The 24,949-nt window shown below is 35.2% G+C and overlaps 1 protein-coding gene across 17 annotated transcripts in view; it reads left to right on the forward strand.

Annotated features, from left to right (window-relative positions):
- chl1b (cell adhesion molecule L1-like b) overlaps positions 1-22,815 on the forward strand; it is a 109,789-nt gene extending 86,974 nt beyond the window's left edge. For 10 of the 17 annotated variants that reach the window (XM_088636354.1, XM_088636347.1, XM_088636353.1 and 7 more), the window contains 5 exons: positions 162-275; positions 1,419-1,580; positions 2,500-2,631; positions 3,456-3,528; positions 19,198-22,815. In XM_088636354.1, the coding sequence (XP_088492480.1) occupies positions 162-275; positions 1,419-1,580; positions 2,500-2,631; positions 3,456-3,528; positions 19,198-19,402 (686 nt within the window). In that variant the 3' untranslated portion in view covers positions 19,403-22,815. The remainder of the gene's footprint in view (positions 1-161; positions 276-1,418; positions 1,581-2,499; positions 2,632-3,455; positions 3,529-19,197) is intronic. The other 7 variants (XM_088636356.1, XM_088636358.1, XM_088636360.1 and 4 more) reach the window with 2 other exon arrangements.
- Positions 22,816-24,949: the final 2,134 nt, after the last annotated feature.

The following is a 24,949-nucleotide window of genomic DNA, read 5'->3' on the forward strand; positions in this document are numbered from 1 at the left end:
AGAGCAAAACTATCAAATCACTGTAATGGAATTCTTAGTCACTGTGGTTCCTGCTGTGCATTTCTTCTTATTTTAATATTTTAGGATTTAACAGTGTTTATTTACTGTTAACAATGCTGCACTAACACTCTCTGCTTCTTCTTTCTTTGCCTCTTCATTAGTTCCTGCCGTATTCAATATTAGCTCTTCCGTTAATGATACCTATGCCAAAATCAGCTGGATTTCTGGAAACGAACAGAAGGACTCAGAGTTTTATGTTGCATATATTAATAATCGTAAGCTATTCTTCTTGGTAATAATGAAAAGTATTGGATTTTATGTTTCTTTGTAAAGCAGCAACACTCCCATGTTTTGTAGTTTTTATATAAATTTTTAATACCTGTTAAAAAGAAAACTTTACATTTTATAAGCAAAAGGTCAAATATATGAAAAATAACGCAAATCTGTTGCTGTAAATCCAGATGCAGAGATATCAAATTGTACTAACCTGAGAAAACAATATATGCAAACTGACAACATGGCATGTCCCCAATACTGTAGGAGTAAATATATAAAATATATACAGTATTTAGTGACTTCTATTTAATATTCTAATATTTATTTCACTTTAAATATTTAATTTGTATTTATGAATTAAAAAACGTACCGTATTTTGTTTAGGTTTTTAAAATGCACTTTGCTGATTTGAGACTATAGCCATAAAAATGTTACCCAGTGTGTTATTTTTAACATACTGGTGCTTGTTTTTTACTTTATCAGTCATTTTGAAGAAGCATATTTATGCAGCTACAGTAGATTAATTGTACAACCTGAAACAACAGTAACATGATTGCTAATAGCTGTTTTACACTGAAAAATGACTGTGCATACCTGGAAAGTATTTTAGAATGTTAGGTACAGAGACAGTTTCAGTTTTAAAGGTTTGCCTTTTATGGTAGCCAAAGAATGGCATCACCTCTCAGGCACTAACAATCATGTACTGTAGTACAGTATGTACTGTAGCACATTGAAAACAGTACTACAGTACAGTATGTAGCTTAAAATCAGGCATTATTAATATTTTCAATAAACATTTTACATGACACTGTTCGTGTAATAAAAGGTCGGTAATAAAATTGTTTAGGTAATAAGAGGAAAATTCTTAACATGTATAAAACATGAAAAAAAGCATTTGAGTTTAATATGCCCAAATTTCAATCTTGAGATCTTCAGCAGGTGATGTTTTAATAAACACATTTAAGAAACAACTTCACCTAAAAGACCAGGTTATTGGCACTTCTGTTTTAAAATAGATTGATTGATACTTCAAGGATGTTGTTTCAAAGAGCAAAGTGTCATTTGTCCATTTTGTTCTTTAGTGGGGGACCCAGAAATGTGATCTATGCATAATGACTGAATGAATTATGCACCTTTCATAGGTAAAGGTAACTGGAAGATTTCAGAAGCAGTTAATGCTTCAAAAAATTTCCACATCATTGAGGGGCTTGAGCCTGGATCTGAATACACAGTCCGCCTTTTGACTAAGAACTGGGTTGATAATGCTAGTATTTTTGAAGATGTTATCGAGACCAGAGGGAAAGGTGAGAAGTAAAGCTGCTGAAAAGTTTCAACTGGATTTCATGAATATTTAGACAGTGTACATATATACTGTATGTGATTCATAAAAAAACAGTTACTAATTATATCATTATGAAAATGAATGAACTATCATTGCTTGTTTTTTATTATCACTGGGTTCCTAATGAATACAAACTAAAGAAAATATATTTATTTTAAATCTCATGCTTAAGTGCAAAGCAATACATACTTTTATGGCTCATTCAATGTATGTTAATATGTGTGTAGAAATAAATACAATCAATATAACATTAAGATAATGCTTGTGCTAAAATCATGTTGTAAAATGTAAAATATAATGTAAAATGCTGTTACACTGTTTATAAAGTGACTTTTTATATATCTTTTTTATATATCTTTTACTTGTCTTACAGTAGTTCCCTTTTCTTTTTCCATGGCATTCCTATTGTGTTAATTATGATATTATATCTTTGTATCACAAATGTTGGCATATTTGAATTTTGACTATATTTGAATATTAGAAAATAGGCAGTTTTTTTGCAATGCTAGTTAATTCAAAGGCAACATGAAATATTTACGTTAAAACCAACAATGTCATCAAAAAACATTTTTTATGTAACCTTTGAAAAATTCTTGATTTACTTAACTCAATAACAATATGGTCAGCTATAAATTTTTACAGGCGAAAGGAGCTCCATTTTAATTTATCCACTTGCTATTAAATGCTGGTTTAATGCTCTGTAGGTTTAAAAGCTTTGCCTCATGTTATGGAGGCATTTTAATGAGTTTACATCAGTTCTTAAATGTCACAACGAAAGTTATGGTTACCAGAATCTGATCATTTTGCATATTTGATCACACTTTAATAAGTGTCTTAAAAATAATGCTGGAGGAATAATTGTAGAATTTTATATTCTACAGGTTTTGCAGGCATTTATGAAGGGATTTCTACACAAGGATGGTTCATTGGGCTGATGTGCGCGGTAGCCCTTCTAACTCTAATAATGTTAATCGCATGTTTTGTGAAAAGAAATAAAGGAGGAAAATATTCAGGTAAGTTTGAAGGGTTTTTTTTACAAAAAGAAGAATACCATTATTAACATTTTTGAGCTTATGTCATTGTAGCACATCTGAAATAGTGGCCAACGACTTTGAAATGAGCAGAAGAGTAGAACTAGTGTTCATTTCACATTAATTATTTTGGGAGAAATGGTTTCAACACTATCTTTTGGCTGATAATTACTTAACACGAAAATTAAATTGAGTTATTTTCTACATTCTCTGCCTTTGTTGTTATATCTGCCATATTCTTCACAAGGTATTAAAATGTAAGGTGAAAACAAGATATTTGTGTTTAATATGCAGCTGGATCTTTCATTATTTTTGCATGACCTTGAAGTAATCTTAAAACATTATCAACACTTATTTTAACTCTTTTGTATTGTTGACACTGGTATTATGTCATTCAAGTCTTTAATATAATCATGTAATAAAATAAGACAGAACTGATAAAAAGAGATTTAAATAATGGATGATTCTGGTGAGCATTCTAGTGGCTATATTGTTAATTTTGAAAAACAAAATTGCATCTCAGTGTGATTAGGTTTCTTGTGAAAATGTTCTTCAAAGGTGGATAATTCACCAAATAATAAAAAGTAGTTATTTTAATTATTCCTGTTTTTGAGCAAAATGTATAAAAAACAGGTTTGCTTTATTGTGCAGTTTGTGAAGTACATTGCATTTCTGTTTCATGTTCGTGCACTTGATTTTGTCATCGTTTTTCTCTAGTAATACATTTTTTTGGAAAATAAGCTATATACATTTATCTATCATAACTCTATGTATGGATTATGCATGCATGTGTGTTTAATTTACAGTCAAAGAAAAAGAAGACTTACATCCAGACATTGAATCCCAGGTTATGAATGATGATACTTTCTGTGAATACAGGTAAGAATTACATACATTTTACCCTTTTATGTGCCATTTTCCTAGACTTTGACAAGTGTTTCATTTTCTTTGCATAATACTGTTTTATTATTTCTTTTATTTTGAAAGCAAACCTTATATGCATGAATTTTATAAGGAACCTCACAGGCATCATTGATCAAGACACATTTTCAGCTGAGGCGCTGCTGAATGTAGGTGGTAAACAACAACTGATACCCAGGTATAGAAAGTTGTTGTTTAAATATCAGTTTTTAGAATGTGTCTGTTTTGTGCTGTGCAATCGGTAGATAGTGGTAGTTAAAGTCATTGGGGGAAAAAACATGCAAGTTAAAAAAAGCATTTTTAAAATTATTTCCAAAATTGTGGCTGCCTAAAACACACCAGATATGGCATCTGTACGATTGTAAACAATGAACCTCTGGGGCAGTAATATCTGTTTTTATCTAACTCTTTGAGCTATTTACACAGCAACATGGAACAAAGAGCACAGCTGTGAATGCAAAGCACAGCATTACTGTTTTATCACAGCTGGTAAACCACATTTTCTCAGCTCTCTTCCAAATATTTCAATACATTCTTACATGACTCAAAAGGTGTTACTCGTTTGCTGGAAAGTGTTTTGGTAACAAATAGAATTGACAACCAAGTTTGGTATATGGATACCAGATAGCTTCTGAAAGGTTCTCCTGAATAATTTTCTCATATGGATTTTTAGGAATGTGAGCAGGCTTTCTGTTTGTCTTAACTAAGCTACAAAATACAACTAAACTCAACAAGTTTTTCTTTAGAAGGCAAAATAGTAACAACATTTCAGTTATTATCCTTTGTTTTTCCCCAGCTTTGTAACTATGCAAAATAAAAGGCAAACAAGTAACTACAGGACAGAAGACTTGCAGCTAATGGTGTTATTTAGCAGAGGTTAAGGAGGAGGTTTTCTAATTTCACACCACTGCTCTCCACCATACCACCACTGCCCTACATACAGCTCTGCACTGATCTTTTGTAGCACTGGACATTTTAGTCTTATAGTGACATCTCTCACACTCTGCATTACTAAGAATTTAACATTATTGTGATCTCCTCTTCCAACCCAAGACTAGAGTCACTTTCTTGAATAAACAGCTGTTTAGTCTCAAATTCTCCATGTACAACAACCGGCTGTGCTCCTGCCATGCTATCTGCTATTTTCTTTTCTTTCAGTTCCATTAATATCATCAGCCCTCCCTGGAACTCTAAACATCCATTGCAGCTTTGTCACACTTTACCCTTCTCTCTTTTTTCTGCTCGTTCGGCTGGCCCTCTCCCCCCGTTTATGGTCTCGGCTTGTATTAATCGTTTAACCTTTTCCCTTTCTCCAATCCTTCTTTTTGCTGTCCCTGTAGGACCCTCCCCAGTCTTTAACTCTTACTTTACCCTATGGGTGTCAGTTTGCACAGGGTTTGGGTCTCCTTGTTCATAGCCTTCACTGTCCTTGGCTGCTACAGGAATTGGTCCTCCCCTCCCTTGGTTCCCAACTGTTGTAGTGTCATCCCTCAACTTTTTCCCTTCCCAAAGCTTCCATCGACAAATATAGCTGATATCTGTTCTTCTTTTGGATGTTTAACTTCGAACACATCCTCATACAGTACATTCAGTCCTAGCAAACTTCAGCAAGCAGTAACAGTGTACCCACCGTGCTTTATTCCATGCTACGTGTGTGTTTTCCTTGGTTCCTGAGAAACTTTGCAGCTGAACCAGCTCATCCGTAGCTCTGTTAGAAGAAATATGCATTGGTGTTCTTTGGGGTTTCAACATTTATAAAATAAGTATACGTTTTGAGGCATCCCAAACAATCTATGTCTACACTTTTAAAAGTGAAAAAATGAATCTGGCAACATTAGTATGTATGTGGACCTCAATAGGTACAAAGGAAGTAAAGGTTTATTCCATGCTGAACAGAAAGAAAGGAAACACAACGTTTAGACACCAAACAAGGCTCCACAGCCGAAACATCGTGTTTCCTTTCTTCTCTTTTCAGCTTGGAATAAACCTTTACTTGTTCCTTTGTACCTATTGAGGTCTACCACTTTTACATTTCCTTCTCCTAGCCAGAAACTTGGTTCATTAGTGGGTATGGCCAATATATCATTTAGATTTTGGTCTTCAGTGGGAGGTCTACCTTGAAGCTTGTCTGATCTCTAGGGTCTGAATTTTTTACAATCAATGGGAGCAAAACATTTGCTGTTAAAGCACTTATTTACTGCCTCAGCTATTAAAGAGACAAATAGAGTTAGCCCCAGAATCCCAAATCAGTTGTTGGGTCAAATCCTAATAATCAAATTCTAATAATGATTAAACAAACGTGCTTAATACTATAAATTTACATATGTCAGTGCTGGGCAAACATCAGACACTCCCCCAAGTTAGAAGGTATGAAACTAGTAGAAATGGATTGGAGCATTGAAGATTCTGATCAACTGGAAGACTATAGTAGTTTAATGTGGAAACAGGAAGAGAGCTACCAGTTAGCAGGTACTATAGATGCAGCCATTCAAAACATGCGGGGTATTCTGCAGTATAACACGGTGGGCGTGTTGCAGTATACCGCATCATACCGTATGAAAATTAAATTATGTTAATAGTATCCGGAATCACCTTGTAAAACAGCCAGGTGGAGCTAATAAAGGTTAACCTCTCCTGTACAGCATTTGAGCTGTCACCAGAAAACGTCGGTTTCGAATCCCGATCACTGCTGAGGGACAATCTTTATTCAATTAAGAATTTAAGTTGTATACTCTTTAGACTTTTAAATTTAAACAGTGTATTACAGCATGTTAATCATTAAACATTAAAAAGGCGGTATATTTTATAAAAGCAAGATTGTTCTGTTGGACAAAAGTACACAACCTACCACCTTTATCATAAATATTTTAATTATGCAGGAATATTTTATGCATCAAAGTCTTTACCGAAGATATTACTAATAGTTTTAATAATGAATGACCTTGGACAAGCTGTAAGCTCAAAGTATTACCCTGGTCCACATTCTTTGTAACCGTCTTTGTAAACGAAAAGAGTTTATTTTTTCATTGACAAAAAGTAACACCACAGCATTTAGTTGAGCCGATCACGCATTCGTTTCCAATCATACAAAGTAATTCTTGAGACTCTCCGATTCACCATGCCTTTCACATGCTCATATACGATATTAATTTAGGAACATAAACATATTACTGTATGTAAACTGTACTGTATATTGCTGGTCTTGGTAGTTTAAAGAAAAAATACACACCAGTATTCCATTTCTCCCTAAATATTTTAAGCATCAAAGTCTTACATGTTGTTATTTGGGAAACGTTTTTACGTGCTCCTTCTGACCATATTAGGATTATATACTTTGTGAAAAGTGATAATCTTTTAACCTTTTCTGTGAATTTGCTTGTTATCTAACAAACACATACTTTTAGAATTTGATTAACAGGGAATATAATATGGAATTGCGTATCTAAACAAATTAATAACAATATAATTATATTCATGTACTGTCTGGCGGAATAAACTGAAGAGGTTAGTTAATGCGACACGAAATTATTAAGAATTATCACCTCTTTTTACACTTGAGATCAAATGAGAACATTCCACTCAGTGGGCGGTGCATTGTTATCTCAATCACCTGCTAATTCGTTTTACACCACTGGACGATAGGAGAATGTGACTGTACTGTATCTGTACAGAATGTGTGTTTCAATCAATACAGTAATTGATTAAAATCGCAATCGCGTGTTTAATTAAATGCCTTTTTTGATTCACAATCTGAAAATGAAAACCGTGGTAAAGTCACCTTGAATTTAAAAAAACGATTTTGGCACGCCTGTAGCATTTTCACGAAACCTCCTAGAGTTGTGAGAACACTTGCTTTGTGTATAAAGTACATTGAGAATGTTTTCACAGCCTTCACTTTGTCGTTTTTATGCCATTTTTTTGACCACGCACGAATATTCCTATGTCCGTATCTTCGCAAGGGAATCAGTGCGAATTTTAATACTAATTAAATGACCGCGGGCACTTTCCACCCCCTCTTCATTCTCAGAGTAGAACAGACTAACCTTCTAATGAAAGATGGTCCACCCCCCCACGGACAGGAAAAGTGCCCACAGACACTTAAACTTAATATGGTCAGTAACAGTAAACAGTAACATGGTCAGAGGGAGCACGTACAAACGTTTCCGAAATAACCACATGTAAGACTCTGATGCTTAAAATGTTTAGGGAGAAAGTGGAATACTGGTGTGTATTTTTTCTTTAAACTACCAATACCAGCCATATACAGTCTGTAACGTAGGGATTTCTATATGTCTTTATTTAGTGGTTACATTAGTGACAAAGGCTAAACTTTTAGCTTCAGTAATGCGTACACTGTATGGCATACATGTTTGTTTTGGGTTTTGCTTGTTCACATATCTCCCCTTTTTATAAAACGACATGGTTGAAAACTGTTCCAGAGCCACTGTTGTTTCATCAGTGAAAAGTACATCATGAAATGCCTCTCCCTGTTCAATCCACTGGAAAAAAGAAAAGGAGCATAAAGCGTCTGATGGTCATAAACGATATTCATTTAGGAACAGCATCAGAGATATGTTTTTAACTGCACTGCATGGGAGAGAATACCATAGTGTGGTTTGTTTTTACTCCCTGGCGGAAACTGGCTTCCATAAGAATCAGTATGGCTCAGAGATTAAATAAAATTTTACTCGCACCAAACAAATGTATATTTCTAAATATCACAACATGATCGAATTTAAGTCATTTTAATAACAATGAATAGTCACCTATGCGTTACAATATAAACATTTATATTGATTTAAATCGCGTTTAAATTGCCTTTATTTAAAACCCATAAATAAAGCTGATACTGTTTAGACTTTTAATTATTTAAAACTGTATTACAGCAGCACAATGCACAATGCAACATAAATCGCTATCTTTGTCTTCTGTGTAATAATGTTCACCTCTCTGTCCAGCAAATTAACAATAGTAATAATAATTAACTTTATTGTATATGCCGCCTTTAAAGGTGGCTCCTCAAAGCGCTTTACAGGTTAAAAACAATAACAACAATACTGTTAGGCTGGGCAAACAATTTTTTTTTAAGAAATACAAAATGAGATATAATGATGTATTCCGGCTTAGACATTAACGAAGAGCATAACACATGGGCGTCGTAGCGGTCGGCTCTGGCTTTCCCATCTACTGTATACCGATGCACTGCAAATACAACCCCCCTCTCTGCGGGAGTGCTGGCTGTGATGAATTAAACCGGTTTCACAGGTATTAGAAGGGGGCGAGATTTCCAGCGAAAGACACCTCCCCACATCAAAAACCCAGTAAGTACAGTACTTACTAGTTAAGAAAGCTAGGCTCCTCAATGAAATTGCTTTAACATGCTAATGCGTTGGTGTAACAGTCCGGGCGTGGCAAGCTTCTAATGTCAACTCGACTACGGCGAAAGGAACCCTTCTTTCATTGGACGACAATGAACATATTCTAGCCCTAAATTAATTAATAGCAAACATGGTTTACATAGAAGACATTTTTCCAAGAAAGTTTAGCCTTTGTCACTAATGAAACCACTAAATAAAGACATAAATATAGAAATCTTAAGATTTTTAAAATACATGACTTTGCTAAAATTTATTTAAAAATAAAAAAGATTACAAACACCAGCGGAGAGAGAGAATGTTGGTTTTGCATAAGGGGCGGGGTTATGGAAATAAGGTCTATTTGGAAATGTGGAGTTACATGTTCTGGCTGTTTGTGAATTATCGTTGTTGAGTATGGAGTGTTGAGGTATTGATTTTGTGTAATGCTTTATGTTGAAAATTGAGGTGGATTTTGTTTATAATAAAGAGGATAAAATGGGATGGGAGGAGGGTTTGGTTTTGCATAAGGGGCGGGATTATGATAATTGGAGGAATTTGAGAGAGTTTAATGGTTTGATATATTTGATTTTGTATTGTGGTTGTTATCTATATTTTTGGTTGGTATTATGTTTATATGGTTGTTTTTGTTGGTTGGTCGTTATTATGGTTATTAATAATACGATCTATAGTTGAAATCTGAGCCTAAATAAAAAGAAAAAGCATTTTCAGAGAGCAATTATGCTGTGTTTATGTAGAATAAGTGATTAGGTTTATGAGCAATCTAATTACTTATTGATTTTAAATGCTATATAATATAAAGTTTATTATTAATTTGCTGGACAGAGTGGTGAACATTATTATGCATAAGACAAAGATAACGATCCTGATCAGTTTAGAAATCTGTGTACGCTGCAAGGTTTTTACTTCTTAATTAAACTTTTAAAATACACGTTTTGAATAGAAAGAAATCTTCTTCCTGGCACAGTATGTATAGCAAACCAGCACGTCTTTTTTCTCCAATCAGAGGGGTGTCAGATGGTGTCAGCCAATCACCATTCTGAAGCCCTACCATAATCTCTGGTATAGGGAGACCCCAGAATTCTGATCGATAGTTTATGTAGATACAGATGCAGCCATTCAAAATGGGTGAGGTATTTCGCGGCATACCGCGACACGCCCACCGGGGTATCACGCGGTTCATGTGTGTCACGTGACTAACTATCCGGCGTCGCCTTGTAAAACCGCCAGGGGGAGCTTAACCTCTCACGTACAGCATTTGAGCCTTTAATTTTGAACTGTGTATTACAGCATGTTAATCATCAGTCATTAAAATGTTGGTATATTTTATGAAAGCAAGATTGCTCAGTTGGACAAAAGTACACAACCTACCTTTATCAGAAATATTTATGCATCAAAGCCTTTACTGAAGATATTACTAATAGTATTAATAATGTATGACTTTGGACAAGCTGTATACTCAAAGTATAATTTCTTTAGCACATTTGTACAAGCACTTGGAATCTGTCCAAGCCATACTTTGTCAGGCATTTTGTTTTACTTCAACGGGCATAAAAACTTCCTTGCTTTTAACAGGGCGTTTCATAATTTCTAACTACGAAAATGATTTAAAATGCGACACCTATCATTCAACTAGAGCTTAAAATATCACAAGGAAAAATACACACCGGTATTCCATTTCTCCCTAAACATTGTAAGCTTCGAAGTCTTTAACTAACGTGATACCGGAGTCAACAAGCATACTTTTAGAATTTGATTAAAAGGGAATATAATATGGAATCGCGTATCTCAAGAATTTAATAACGGTATGATTATATCCGTGTACTGCGGCAGGGCTATGTAGGGCTGTTTCGCCTACCTGCTCATGCGAGCTGTCTTGTAGCCTACTGGTCTAGGTGCGTGACTATCAACTGGCAGGTTGTGTGTTCGAATCCAGCTGGTACTGGACCTTCCAGTTTTATTTATTTATTTTTTAATCGCGTAACATAAACATATTACCGTATGCAAACTGTACTGTATACAATATGTATATGTATATTTAATGTCTTAACTGTGCCCGTTTAAGTATTGAATATTCATATCTAATTTTACCACTGAAGGGAAATCTTAACATAAACATACAGTATATGGCTGGTCTCGGTACTTTAAAGAAAAAAATACACACCAGTATTCCATTTCTCCCTAAACATTGTAAGCTTCGAAGTCTTTAACTAACGTGATACCGGAGTCAACAAGCATACTTTTAGAATTTGATTAAAAGGGAATATAATATGGAATCGCGTATCTCAAGAAATTAATAACGATATAATTATATTCATGTTGCAAAAGAACTGCAACGGACATAAAAACTCCCTTGCTTTTAACAGAGCGTTCCATAATTTCTAACTACGAAAATGCCAGGTGAAAGGATTTGTGAACATATTTTGTTAAAGCAAGTCAGTTTTTTCTGCAACACATAAAATACATTTTTCCAAGAAAGTTTAGGCTTTGTCACTAATGAAACCACTAAATAAAGACATAAATATAGAAATCTTAAGATTTGTTTTATTTAATGTTGGTAGCAGGATGAACTGTCAGAGTGTATATTTTGTCGCAAAGTTGCTGCAAGATGTTAACAGTGAAAAAGGTATTTAGAAATGAGTTATGAGTTATAAAGAAAACATACACGAAACATGGTTTCATTACGACCAGAATCGGTCTTGAGATATTTTTAACTTGATTTACAGTATTTGAGAGGTATGTCTTAACACCGATACTACAGTGCTTAAGTACTGCTCACGTATATGTTTCTAGGTTTATATTATGCATTTCATACGGTCAAATTACTTTTGAGCAACTAATAAGAAGCGCGAAACGGTATGCGTTTTACTTTCGTTTTGTGCTGGGACCCGTGGATTGATTAGAGATATCAAGTACATACAAGTCATTTTTTAAATGTTGTAGTTCGTCTTGAAAAAATGTTACGAATACATCATCTATCAACAATCACACAGGTTCTGTTTCCATATTGCGGATTTTGGTTAGGTATTATCAAATCCAGTGGCGCTGTTAGTTTACTGAGTCCCATGTCACATGGTCTGTGATTGAAACCTGTAAAACCGGTTTAATTCGTCACAGCCAGCACTCTTCAGGTGTGAGGGTCTTCTGCTCAGAATGAAACGCTAAAATGTTTGTGTATATTCTAATGGTAGTGGGGGCAGGGTGTGTGGGAACAGGTTTGGTTGAAATTGCATTGGAGATCTATGTTCTTCACACCTGAAACATTTTCTCTGAAAGCATTTTCTTCGCAGTTTAACCAATCTTGTTACAGCATGTTACAGTTTACTATTATTAACCATATTAATTTTAAGTGCTTAATGTAAAATCTTGTAAACATATATTTTCATTGTTCAAATATACATTAAGTCTGACTATCATATAATAAGTTAAATACAAAACTAAAGAAAAAATAGGGTTAAATATAATTCCTAACAATGTTAACTGTTTATGAATAATAAAATGTATTAACTAAGGAGTAGGATGGCACAGTTGTTAGTATGTTTTTTGTTTTGTTTCTTTTTCATAAATACAACAGTAGTACCTGATGTCTCAGTGGCTTTCAAAATTAAATTATGCAATAAATAACCACATGTAAGACTCTGATGCTTAAAATGTTTAGGGAGAAAGTGGAATACTGGTGTGTATTTTTTCTTTAAACTACCAATACCAGCCATATACAGTCTGTAACATAGGGATTTCTATATGTCTTTATTTAGTGGTTACATTAGTGACAAAGGCTAAACTTTTAGCTTCAGTAACGTGTACATATCTCCCCTTTTTATAAAACGACATGGTTGAAAACTGTTCCAGAGCCACTGTTGTTTCATCAGTGAAAAGTACATCATGAAATGCCTCTCTAAATGAGATATAATGATATGTTCCGGCTTAGACATTAACAAAGAGCATAACGCGTGTACTGTATACACTGCAAGTACAACCCCCCTCTCTGCAGGAGTGCTGGCTGTGACGAATTGAACCGGTTTCACGGGTATTTTCAAAGTAGGAGGCGAGATTTCCAGCGAAAGACACCTCCCCCCCCTCAAAAACCCAGTAAGTACAGTACTTACTAGTTAAAGGCTAGGCTCCCGACTACGGCGAAAGGAACCCTTCTTTCATTAGAAGACAATGAACATATTTTAGCCCTGAATGAATTAATAGCAAACATGGTTTACATAAAAGACATTTTTCCAAGAAAGTTTAGCCTTTGACACTAATGAAACCACTAAATAAAGACATAAATATAAAAATCATAAGATTTTTAAAATACATGACTTTGCTAAAATTTATTTGACAATAAAAACAATTACAACCGCCAGGGGAGAGAGAGAACAGGGGAGGGATGTTGGTTTTGCATAAGGGGCGGGGCTATGGAAATTAGGTCTGTTTGGGAATGTGTAGTTACATGTTCTGGCTGTTTGTGAATTATCGTTGTTGAGTATGGAGTGTTGAGGTATTGATTTTGTGTAATGCTTTATGTTGAAAATTGAGGTGGATTTTGTTTATGATAAACAGGATAAACTGGGATGGGAGGAAGGTTTGGTTCTGCATAAGGGGCGGGATTATGATAATTGGAGGACTTTGCGAGAGTAAAATGGTTTGATATATTTGATTTTGTATTGTGGTTGTTATCTATGTTTTTGGTTGGTATTATGTTTATATGGTTGTTTTTGTTGGTTGGTTGTTATTATGGTTATTAATAATACGATCTATAGTTGAAATCTGAGCCTAAATAAAAAGAAAAAGCAAGTGATTAGGTTTATGAGCAATCTAATTACTTATTCGTTTAAAACGCTATATAAAATAAAGTTTATTATTAATTTGCTGGACAGAGCTGTGAACATTATTATGCATAAGACAAAGATAACGATCCTGATCAGTTTAGAAATCTGTGTACGCTGTAAGGTTTTTACTTCTTAAACTTTTAAAATACACGTTTTGAATAGAAAAAAATCCTCTTCCTGGTACAGTATGTATAGCAAACCAGCACGTCTTTTTTCTCCAATCAGAGGGGTGTCAGATGGTGTCAGCCAATCACCATTCTGCGTTGGGTAGCAATGGGTGACTGTTCTCAGGCGGAAGATGTAAACAGCTTAATGTTCGTGTTAAATAATTTTTTTTAATTCAATTAAACGGGCACAGTTAAGACATTAAATATACATATATATACTGTATACAGTACAGTTTGCATACGGTAATATGTTAATGTTACGCGATTAAAAAATAAATAAATAAAAATGAAAAGTCCAGCACCAGCTGGATTTGAACACACAACCTGCCAGTTGGTAGTCATGCACCTAGACCAGTAGGCTACAAGACAGCTCGCATGAACAGGCAGCCGAAACAGCCCTACACAGCCCTGCCGCAGCACACGGATGTAATCATACCGTTATTAAATTCTTGAGATACGCGATTCCATATTATATTCCCTTTTAATCAAATTCTAAAAGTATGCTTGTTGACTCCGGTATCACGTTAAAGACTTCGAAGCTTACAATGTTTAGGGAGAAATGGAATACTGGTGTGTATTTTTTTCTTTAAAGTACCAAGACCAGCTATATACTGTATGTTTATGTTCCAAAATTAATATCGTTTATGGCTTTCACACGCGTTACAGTATGCTCCTATTCTTTTTATGCTCAGCTACTAAGATTTCCCTTCAGTGGTAAAATTCAATATCTACAACGGGCACAGTAAAGACGTTTACAGTAAGTCTTTCTACGACAGACCAACGGACCACGAGTGCCCCTGTCGGTCAACCAATCATGTACCGCGTCATCGCGTATTTTGCGTCATCGCGCGTCACGATGCACGACGCCGTAGCCAATTACCTCCGGTACATGTCTGTACCGTGCACTTTGAATGGCTGCATCTGTAGATGATAGATACTTTTATTGATCCCGTGAGGGAAATGAAGTAAATCATTTTCATTTTAGGAAATTATTAAACGCTCGGTTAAAAGCAAAGGAGATTGTCTGTTATAGTGGACATAAAAACAAGAGTTCGCTGGCATTATATCCTAGAAGACACAGACCGGCGCCAGACCGGGAGAATGCCCGCAGCGTAAAAGAAAATGCCTGATGAACTAGGGTTTGGACAGTTTCCAAGTGCTTGTACAATCGATGGAAATGTTCAAATAAATGTGCAAAAGAAATAAACAAAATAATCATTTATTTCTTTATCATATTGGCTAGCTAATGTCCTCTCTTTGCTAGTTAGTGGCTGTGTTTCTGGGTTGGGTAGCAACGGGTGACTGTTCTCAGGCGGAAGATTAAGCTTAATTTTCGTGTTAAATAATTTTTTTAAATTAAACTTCATTCTATGCAGCAATCGCATATTTGGGTACCGTTTCATAAAACTTTCATGCTTAAAATGTTTAGGGAGAAATGGAAGACTGGTGTGTATTTTTTCTTTAAACTACCAAGACCAGCCATACACAGTACAGTTTCCGTACATACAGTAATGTTTATGTTCCTAAATTTATATTGTTTATGACCTTCAGATGCGTTATGCTCCTCTTCTTTTTATGCTCAGCTCCCCTTCCCTTTAGTGGTAAAATTCCATATAAATATTCAAAACTAAGCGGATTAAAATGTGCACAGTAAAGAGATTAAATGATTAAATCTTTTCACTACCAACCAATCCACCACGAGTACCCCTGTCGGTCATTTTGGCCAGCCAATCACTTACCACGGTGCCCTGCGGTGGCTTGTGGGTAGTTTACCGTACCGCGGGTTTGTACCGTGCATTTTGAATGGCTGCATCTGTAGCAAGTTTGAGATTGGAACACATTGGTGGGCAAGAGAAGACGCAGGGTGACTTGAAGAGTGGACATGTAAAGTGGATGAGAGTAGATGATAAGAACATATTTTGAGCATATTTTGGACCCCAGCTGAAAGAAAGGACAAATGGAGACAGGAACCTATAACGGTAGCTTCCTAGGCCTGACTAGAGACATTCTGGGGGTGAATGAGGAAGCCTGGTGGTGGGTTAAATGCAGTGTGCCTCCAGTTCAGCATGAATGAGATGAAGTTAAGTGTTCCAGCAATGCCAAATGTGAGATGCGTCCATCTGCTGCAAAGCGGTATGCAGAGCTCTGGAGAGGGCATGTGGTGTTCAGCCAGTGAGCTTTTGACGTTTTGAAGTGGAAGTGCAACTTTGAATTTGACCTCCACCCAAATGTCTCCACCCAAATCATTATTATGCATAAAACCTAGTTCCCCCAAATAATTCCTATACAGTAAATGCTGGGCCCCTATCCAGGACCCAATCCCAACAAGATATTGAACTCCCATATGAAAATAATTACATTTATTAATGTAAGATTTGTATAGTTATATAAAATTCATTTTAAACTAAATGTTAATGTTTAGGAAGTTGAAATAATAAAGTTAAATTAAAGGTGGATGGTGTGGAAAATCCATGCGTCACATGTCTTAAGAGGTATCTTGACTGAACTTATTCCCTTTTAAATGACATTTTGCATTACAGATGTATTTTTTCTTTATTTAGTGTTTTAGCTGTTTAGTAACATGATTATTTTTTAATTGTTTTGTTTACTGAATGTTAAGCACAGGCTCCAACTTTTGAAAATTATGTTTGTGTTGTTTTTTCTCTGCCTCCTTTGCACCTTAACATAAAAATAAAGCATTACTTATTATTAAAGAAGGATTAATTAGCAGTAATGTGTTGAGGAAAATGTGTTCCTTCATGTTTTGCTCCTGCTAAATAACTGTGCAGTGTTCAGTGAAACAGAATCTCTGTGAAACAGGGTTATGAATTTAGTTTTTCTTAGCAAAATTTAGCATTACACACAAATGAAACACTTGTCCGTAAACACATTTTACTAGATACTTGATGATGACAAATTGTGCATGTTTTAAAACCTTTCTGCTACATGAGAAATCTGTCAAATTGTTGTTTTTTTCATTATTTTTGTTTAACAGATACTGTATTTAGGGGGATGACAGTTTCTAACATCACACTTTCACTCGCCTATACATAAATACTCCACAACTCTGCATGCATGTTTTCTAGCACTCATCAGTACAGTCTCATCAGATACATACTGTATATGTTTCAAACTCAACATTGCTAAGGCCTTACCTTTATCTTATTTACTTCCTAAAAGCAGAACCATTGTAGCTTCATCCCACATTTCCTTCCTTCTCTCTTCTCCTAATCCTGATCACTCTGCTTTTTCCTTCCGATTTTTTGCTCCCTTTCTGGTCAGTCATACAGCCCAATGTGCCTTTGGCTTCAGCCTACATTTGTTGTTTTGTCTTTCCCCTTTTCCCCAGTCCTTCTTTCCGTTGACGTTCCAGGGGTACCTCCAGTAGCTGACACTGTTATGCCACGACCCCAGAGGAATCGGCATTCCACCTCACATTCCAGCACAGTTCCCAATTAGCCCTTTTCCCCAGCCTATTTAATGCTGCCTCACATTCTTCCTGGTGCTCAGTATTAGGGTTTTCCCCGCTAGAGCTACTCCCAGTCTTAGTGTTATTCATTACTTGGTTTTTGGCTTCCTGACCCTGGTTTGTTCTCCTTCTACGTCTCCTTGTTTCGGTTTTGGTCTTTTGCTCTCATTCTGGTTTTGACTCTCGGCTCCCTTATGGAATACGGATCCGCCTGTGGTTATTTGTACTTTAGCAGCAGCTAGTTTACCTATGGCTTTCTGACCTCGGATTGTTCTTTCGACTACGCGTTTTGGAGGTTGTCCTGGTTTTCTGCATAGGGTCCTCACTACTAATTCCTAACAGAAACCCCTTCCACCTTTGTGGAGTGCCTCATCCATTCCATTCTAGTTGCAGTCAGCAAGCAGTAGCTCTCTATATTTCCTCTTCAGGCTCCTCTTCCAGATCACCACAATGTCTTCCACTGCCCACCACAGAGCTCCAGTCTCAAAGTAGTCACTGCTGAGGCTGGTGCTGCCACCTTTCACTGACTTGTGTTCCATCTCCTGCCTCATACACTCTCCAAAACACTGCATATCCAAATCTACTGAATCAAACAAGTTCAAGTCTACATCATATGAGCTTTTCATTCATTCCATGCTGCACTCGTGTTCTGCTTAGTTCCTATGAAGCTTAGAGGCTGAACCGACTTGGTTAATGTTCAAAATCTTCATCGTGTTTTGGGGATCCTTTTTGAAAAGCTGTCATTTCCTTAGCCAGGCAAGTTAACACCAAAGTTTGAAGTGTATTTGTTGTCTCATTTATTTGTTATTAGAATATAACAAATCTTCTGCAATGGTGTTTAAGTTTAGTAGTAGGTCAATTTCTAATTTTGCACTCCACTTGCTAAGTATAAATACTCCCATAGTTTGTTTTAGGGTTATTGATTTTACTTTTGTTTTATACAATATAAACAGAACATACAGACTAAGACAATAAAAGCTTTTTATAGATAAGCTTTAAATACATAATATAATGTACAATGTGAGACAATAGGTGATGAACTGCTGCTGGAAGAACACTGAGACAAACTGAGCAGCTGTCTGTGTGTCAACCAAGTAACTCTATTCATCCTGGCAATCAACTGGGTACACATAATGTGTAACATCTGTGCTAAGAGAAGTGCTGCAAAGAAAAATCAAGAACTACCTTTATTCTGTTAAATTTTTATACTCTTATAGCTTTCCCTCTCAGTTTGTTGGGACCTAGCCACTCCATTATTATTGACTCCTGGCTCATTTTGAGGAGCAGTGTGACAGAAATATTCAAAATCATATTGTAGCATTTTCAGGTTCCCTCAGGACAAAGGACAAGTGGAGACGTAATAGTAAACCAAGCGACTGCTTTATTCTCCTATTGAAACCACACAAAAACCAAACACAGGATATACACACACATGAGGAGACCGACAGAACACGTACACATGGATAGGGTGGTAACTCGTTAAGTACAGGCTATACACTTATAAAGCTATACAGGACACTAAAACTACTATAACACTATTTACATAAGCAGGGTCAGGTGCTGGTCATCGTTCTGACCCTCAGACTCCCCCCAGCTACAACTCCCAGCCTGCTTCGCGGTACCTTGAGTGCCTAGGTGCGCTTCCTCCTTACCACCAGGCAACGGCGTTACAATATACTTAACCTATATATATATAGTATTATATAGACAATAAATCACGGTGTATGATATGCTTACTAATTAAATATAATAATCCAGTAAAGTAGTTTAACTATTTTCTCTTTTTTCATTTGAAGTGACAATGATGAAAAACCACTGAAGGGAAGCCTTCAGTCACTCAATGGGAACATTAAAGCTGCTGACAGTGGAGACAGCCTGGTCGACTATGGAGAAGATGAGCCTGGCCAGTTCAATGAAGATGGGTCTTTTATTGGTGAATATGCTGGGCGCAAAGACAGGGGATCAATGGAAGTAAAAGGAACTAATCAAATTCAAGCATAAGCGAAAGGGACAAATTTACAATTAAGTGTATAGAAAAAGGACAGCACTGTAACGCAATGTACTGAAGGGAAAAATGGCTTACCTGTATGTAAAGCACAACTTTATTTGAATGAAAAGTGGCGTATAGTTATCAGTTACACTGCCACCTTAACATTGCTGTATGGCAAAGTGCCTGCATACTGTAATGGGATAGTGATTGTTTTCCAATTTTTACATTTGTGGTTGGTTTTCTATATTTTTGGTAAATTTAAGGTACTTGGTAGTGGCTTCTGCCATTTCTGAATATGCAGCACCTGTTTCTATTCTATTCCATTTTACAAAAAAAGATCATTAGCTCCCATTGATATACCTGTATGTACAAAAAAAAAAGTGTAATCTTATGTCAAGAAATTGTATCTCAAAAACAGGCATTATTTCAGCTTCAGATATCTCATTTCCAACTCATGGCATGTTTGTGTGTGTACAGATATGATGACAGTATTGATCTCTCACAGTATAGTACAACATGGAATGAGACACTGTTAGAACGAAGGGTAATAAAGACAGTATAATAAATACACAGATAAAAAAATACTCTTGAAAGATTTTCCTTTTACGTTTGAATATTGCATTAGCCCGAAGTGAATTGTACCTTAAAATTGCTTGAAAATCTTGCCTCAGATTTGATTTTGTTTTAGCCAATTTGAGATAAAAATAAACTACTTTAGAGAAAGCAATGCATGCCTAGTGTAAAAGACCAGATAATATTTATCTGAACCACTGTTAATTTTTCTTTTAATTTGTGTCTCTTGTTCTTTTTTAATAGCAGTTTTACAAAAAAATATCATAATTAGCTATAGTACATAATTAGAAAATTAGAAAACAAATACTGTACAAATCACAGGAAAGCTCTCTTTCTTCAGTGGCTTTCCATAGAAAATATTGTATTCCTAAATTGAGACCTCAGGTAATGTAAAAAGTTGTGTTCATCAAGAACAGAAGAATTCCACAACGATTTGACATTTCCATTTGTTTCCTGTGTGTTTAAGAAAAGTTTATGTACAGTATATACCCTTTCTTCTAGACGCATGACAAAGTGTTGGTCAGGTGTGTTTTGCTTTAAAATACAAACCTTAATTTTTATCATTTACAACTTTTACTAAATCAATTTATTCAGGCAAACAGACATGGTATTTCCAAATGTCACTAACAAACTACAGCTGGCATAAATATTAAGAATTTATGTTGGGGAATGACACTTGCACTTCATAAATAAGAAAATCTGAAGTATGCTAATAGTATGCAGTGGTCTTTCTGTTGGTTTTGGTATGTTTTTTATGTTAATCCTCTGTAGTACTGGTGTGCAGAAATATTGGATCCAATACAGAGAAAGCTTGTTTTCATAAGGGTTGACAAAGGTTGCACTAAATAAAATAATTTTGAATAAAAAATGGAAACTGTATCAAGGAAGCTCTTTAGATTTCTGTCATGCATATGAATTCAGCATACTTTTTTAAGCCCATACTAGCATCAACAGAATAGCAGATAACAGCATTGTAAAATTTCAGGTCTGTGCATCCACTTGAAGACATTGTGATCTTTCATGTGTTTTTTCATAGAGTTGAATAACATCCTGATGCTGAATTCAATAATACAATAATATTTGTTTATATTGTCTGTATTATTTATTTTCAGCTTTGTTTTAAGGCTTTCATTGAAGTTAGTAAACATTGTAAGAACTGACAATGACTAACTTGGAAACAACACTACTGAGTTAGAAAAAAAAAGCTTAGGGATTTTTAATACATGGGTAAATTTTACATTTTTGGAACAGTATTTACACAGAAGGAAAAAAATTTAGCACTTTTTTCTATATTTGCTTGTTACTTTGTATTAGTGTAATTTACTGGGACAAATACAATATACTGTATGTCTTCATGAATTAGATCTAGCCTGTGTATCATAGCTCATTTTGGAGAGCAAAAAAGAGCTGAGAGAAAAAGGTCACAGCAGCTGAAACTCAAGGTGAAATTCACTCAGAACCGTCTACTTTGAGATGTGCAGGAACATTTGGAGACAAAGCACTTCTACACTATTTCATCTAAATCTCATAAACTGTTATAAATAATGTAAAACTCAGGTCAAAGTAGGCATTTGACTAAAAGGCCTGATGAAGCCTTGCATAGTATAGGATTGAAATGAATAGCTGCTTTAACCTTAGAAGAAAAATGAGTTACCCCAAGGCATAAATCACAAGATGTCTCCAGTTAGAGGTTGTTTCACGCATTAAAGTTTGAGAGTTAAATGCACACTTCTTTTCTAGGGGATGACCCTGAATGGGTATCCTCTTTTCAAACATTTGTAGGACTCCACACTGAAGTATGTTGCTCTTGTTCAAGCAATGATGTTAAACCCTGAGTATGCACACAAAATTCTAAATGTTGTGTGCATACTCAGATTTTCAATTTGGGACATCCCAAAGGCAAATATTACTAGGACCTCTTCAGTATACAGGGACTGGAAGTCAATAATCTGTTTGGTTTACATTTCTCAAGTTCCATCCATGCCTTATTTATTTAAAAATAAATTCATCTATGATCATTTGTTGGTTTTAATTTAAAGAAACGTTTTCCTAATAGACTTACGTAGAACAAGATGCTAATTTTAAGTGGGAGTTTTTCAAATTATATTTGCTACAGCAGAAATGTACTGTAAATGTATTGAACTTTAAGAATTCAAAAAAAAGTCTCATAATGCTCATAATTGAGACTGAACATTAATGTATTCCCTTTGTGACATTCTGTGCATGATGTGGCTTGAAAATGATAATGTCTTTTTAATTCAGTGTGTAATCTGAACAATAAAATTGTCTTGAACATATTATCACTGCTGAATACTTAACATACTGATTACGTTTTTGAGCAAGTTATGTTCAATGTTGCACACAAAATACTAATTTCATATTATTTTTTAGGGCTTTGGTATGATAGAACAAATTTATTTTGAGAAACTTCCTGTATAAACTTTATTTAAAAAGTGATGCAGTTCCTTTTCTTTTATGAAGTATTTCACTGGCTTATTATATGTGAAGCTGCCATTTGGTAATGTAATTATTTTGTGGATGTATTTTGCACACCATTACTACACTGGAAAAAAGACATATTTCTGTTTTTGAACCAAAGTATGATTTGTGTTATAAATTGTACTATATACATTTTTTCATTACCTTGAGCTTGCATCAAGTTTACTTTTGACCCATCTTTTTAGAGTATGTACACTGACATTTGTAAAGTTACATTGCTGACCATGTCTTAAAACACCCTAAATGTTATTAAATAAACATGGATGTTACACATTTTCAAATGGTGTCTTTTACCATGAAATGTACTGTGCTGTTATTTACAAAGAAATTAAACTATGTATTTCATTGATAAGCTTTGCCTGTGTTTTCTATGTGAAAGTGTTCAGTGGTTGAAAAAAATGTAAAGAAAAGGTTACAAAATCTGATGATGAAACTGGTGGGGAATCATTCAAGTTGTAGAATGAGGAAACAAATAATTAAACAGAGATTCCAGAACGGGTAGAAAGTGGGGCTATAGAGACACTATCCTGATTTTGTACTTAACCATGGTTTCGCATTAACAAGTTGTTTAACAAGTTAGTAACCTTGTAATGAAAACTCAGTGAGATATGATACTGTAGCTACAGCTTAACTGTATTTAACTTTCACCAGTACGTGTACTGTACAATTAGGGCTTCCATTATTTTTCATCTAGGCATTCAAGGTGAGGAATAATGCTTCACAGAGCTTGTCAAAGCATGCCTGGTGCAATAGCAATTTCTTTACTATTAGAATACTTTATAACTCTATCAAGGTGAAGTATCTTTCCGTGATGCAGCTTTCAGATATGGAAGTAAAGAAAATGTTATTATTTCCAGGCATACAGTATAACTGAAGAGTGAAAAGAGTTGGCAAATCAAAAGAAATTATCTTACCATATACTGTAGTACTTCCTCTGAAAATTAATAAGTGGACTGGTCTCTCATGCTGACAGCAACTCAATTTATATAGGAGGTTAATTCATCAATCTTTCTCCCCCTGTCAACAACTTAAAATGGCTACAACTTGTATTTAACGTAAAGCCAAAACATACAATTGCCATTGTACAGTATAATTCAGTTGTTTGGTCAAACTCTAATTAAGATGGGGAAGGTGTGAATCGAGAGAGCTTTAACGTTCTTGACTGAGGAGAACAACATCCCATCAATAAAGATGGGGCTATTGGAATCCTCTCACATAAGGGATTAGCCGAGTAATAGTTGCAAGGGCGAAGATGGGGCAGAGGCACGGATGCAAAAAGAAAATGAGCAAGCGAGTGAGTATTAAGTGTGATAGGGGTAGGATTAGGTTTTGACCTCCTCCCAAATAGAGTTTTATTTAAATTGGGGTAACTCATAACAATCTGTAAGGACAGAGCTGTGGCAACCACCAAAATAAATAAGAGAGACTCCATAATTCTGTTTCAGAATTCTAATGTTATCTATGGATGCCTAAGGATTCAATGGGATGTGTTTGTCATGATATATCAGTGTAAATATTTGTTGTATGCATCTGGAACAAAAGCAGATATCAACATTATAGATTGATTCTTGAGCATCTTAAAATTAAACATTTATCCATTTAACAGTGACAGTGAACTACCTGCACTTCTCACACAACAAGATCTTAAAGGTGCAGTGCAATCAATGAATAAGGGCCAAGCTCCAGCTTTGGGTGGCTTGCATCCATATCTTTTGATTGTGATTTCGCAACAAATTGGCCCAATTCTATTTTGATACGATACAATAATATTGTCTGATTTCTCAGAAATTTGTTTTGCATCCAAGCAGCTATGTTTTATACTCACAGAGACTTATAAAAACATACAGACAATACATATTAACCTTAGATTAAATATAAATATGACACTATAAACAGATGTCAACCATACATAGATATTATGCACCACTTCTATAAAAATCCTCACAGCGTATCGAAACCTGTAAGTTTACTCTCCCACAATCACCTTAAGCCCCTATAATTACACAATACACTTTAACTTTTGCACAAGGCAACTAATAACATTTACTCATTAACTAATGCTAATACTCCTTTATTGTGAATTCATGTATTGAGTAGTTTAATTGAATGTGGGATAAAGGAATTGATCATTTTGTATTGAGGCATTATAAAATCTGTTCGAAGGTATCAGTGGGTATTCTTCATGCATAATTTGTGAGGGATCATAGGAGACACTAACAGATAGTTTCAACATATTCTTAATGTAAGCAGTTTAAAAGCTCTATTCAAGTGGCCGTCCCACTATCTTAGAACACATCCTTAAGATCCTCCATATCTTGACTTATTTTTGCACAGAAAGATCATTGTACCAGATAGTTATTTAATACTGCATAAAACTTTGTACCACAGAAATTAAACCAAAGGCAAAATCTGACTACAACAAAAAACAGTAACCTGTGAAGAATGTAAATTTGCTGTGTACCTTAGTACAAATAAAGTCAATACGT

Source organism: Lepisosteus platostomus, chromosome 6 (genome assembly GCF_059453375.1).
Source record: "Lepisosteus platostomus isolate fLepPlt1 chromosome 6, fLepPlt1.hap1, whole genome shotgun sequence".
NCBI classification, from domain to species: domain Eukaryota; kingdom Metazoa; phylum Chordata; class Actinopteri; order Semionotiformes; family Lepisosteidae; genus Lepisosteus; species Lepisosteus platostomus.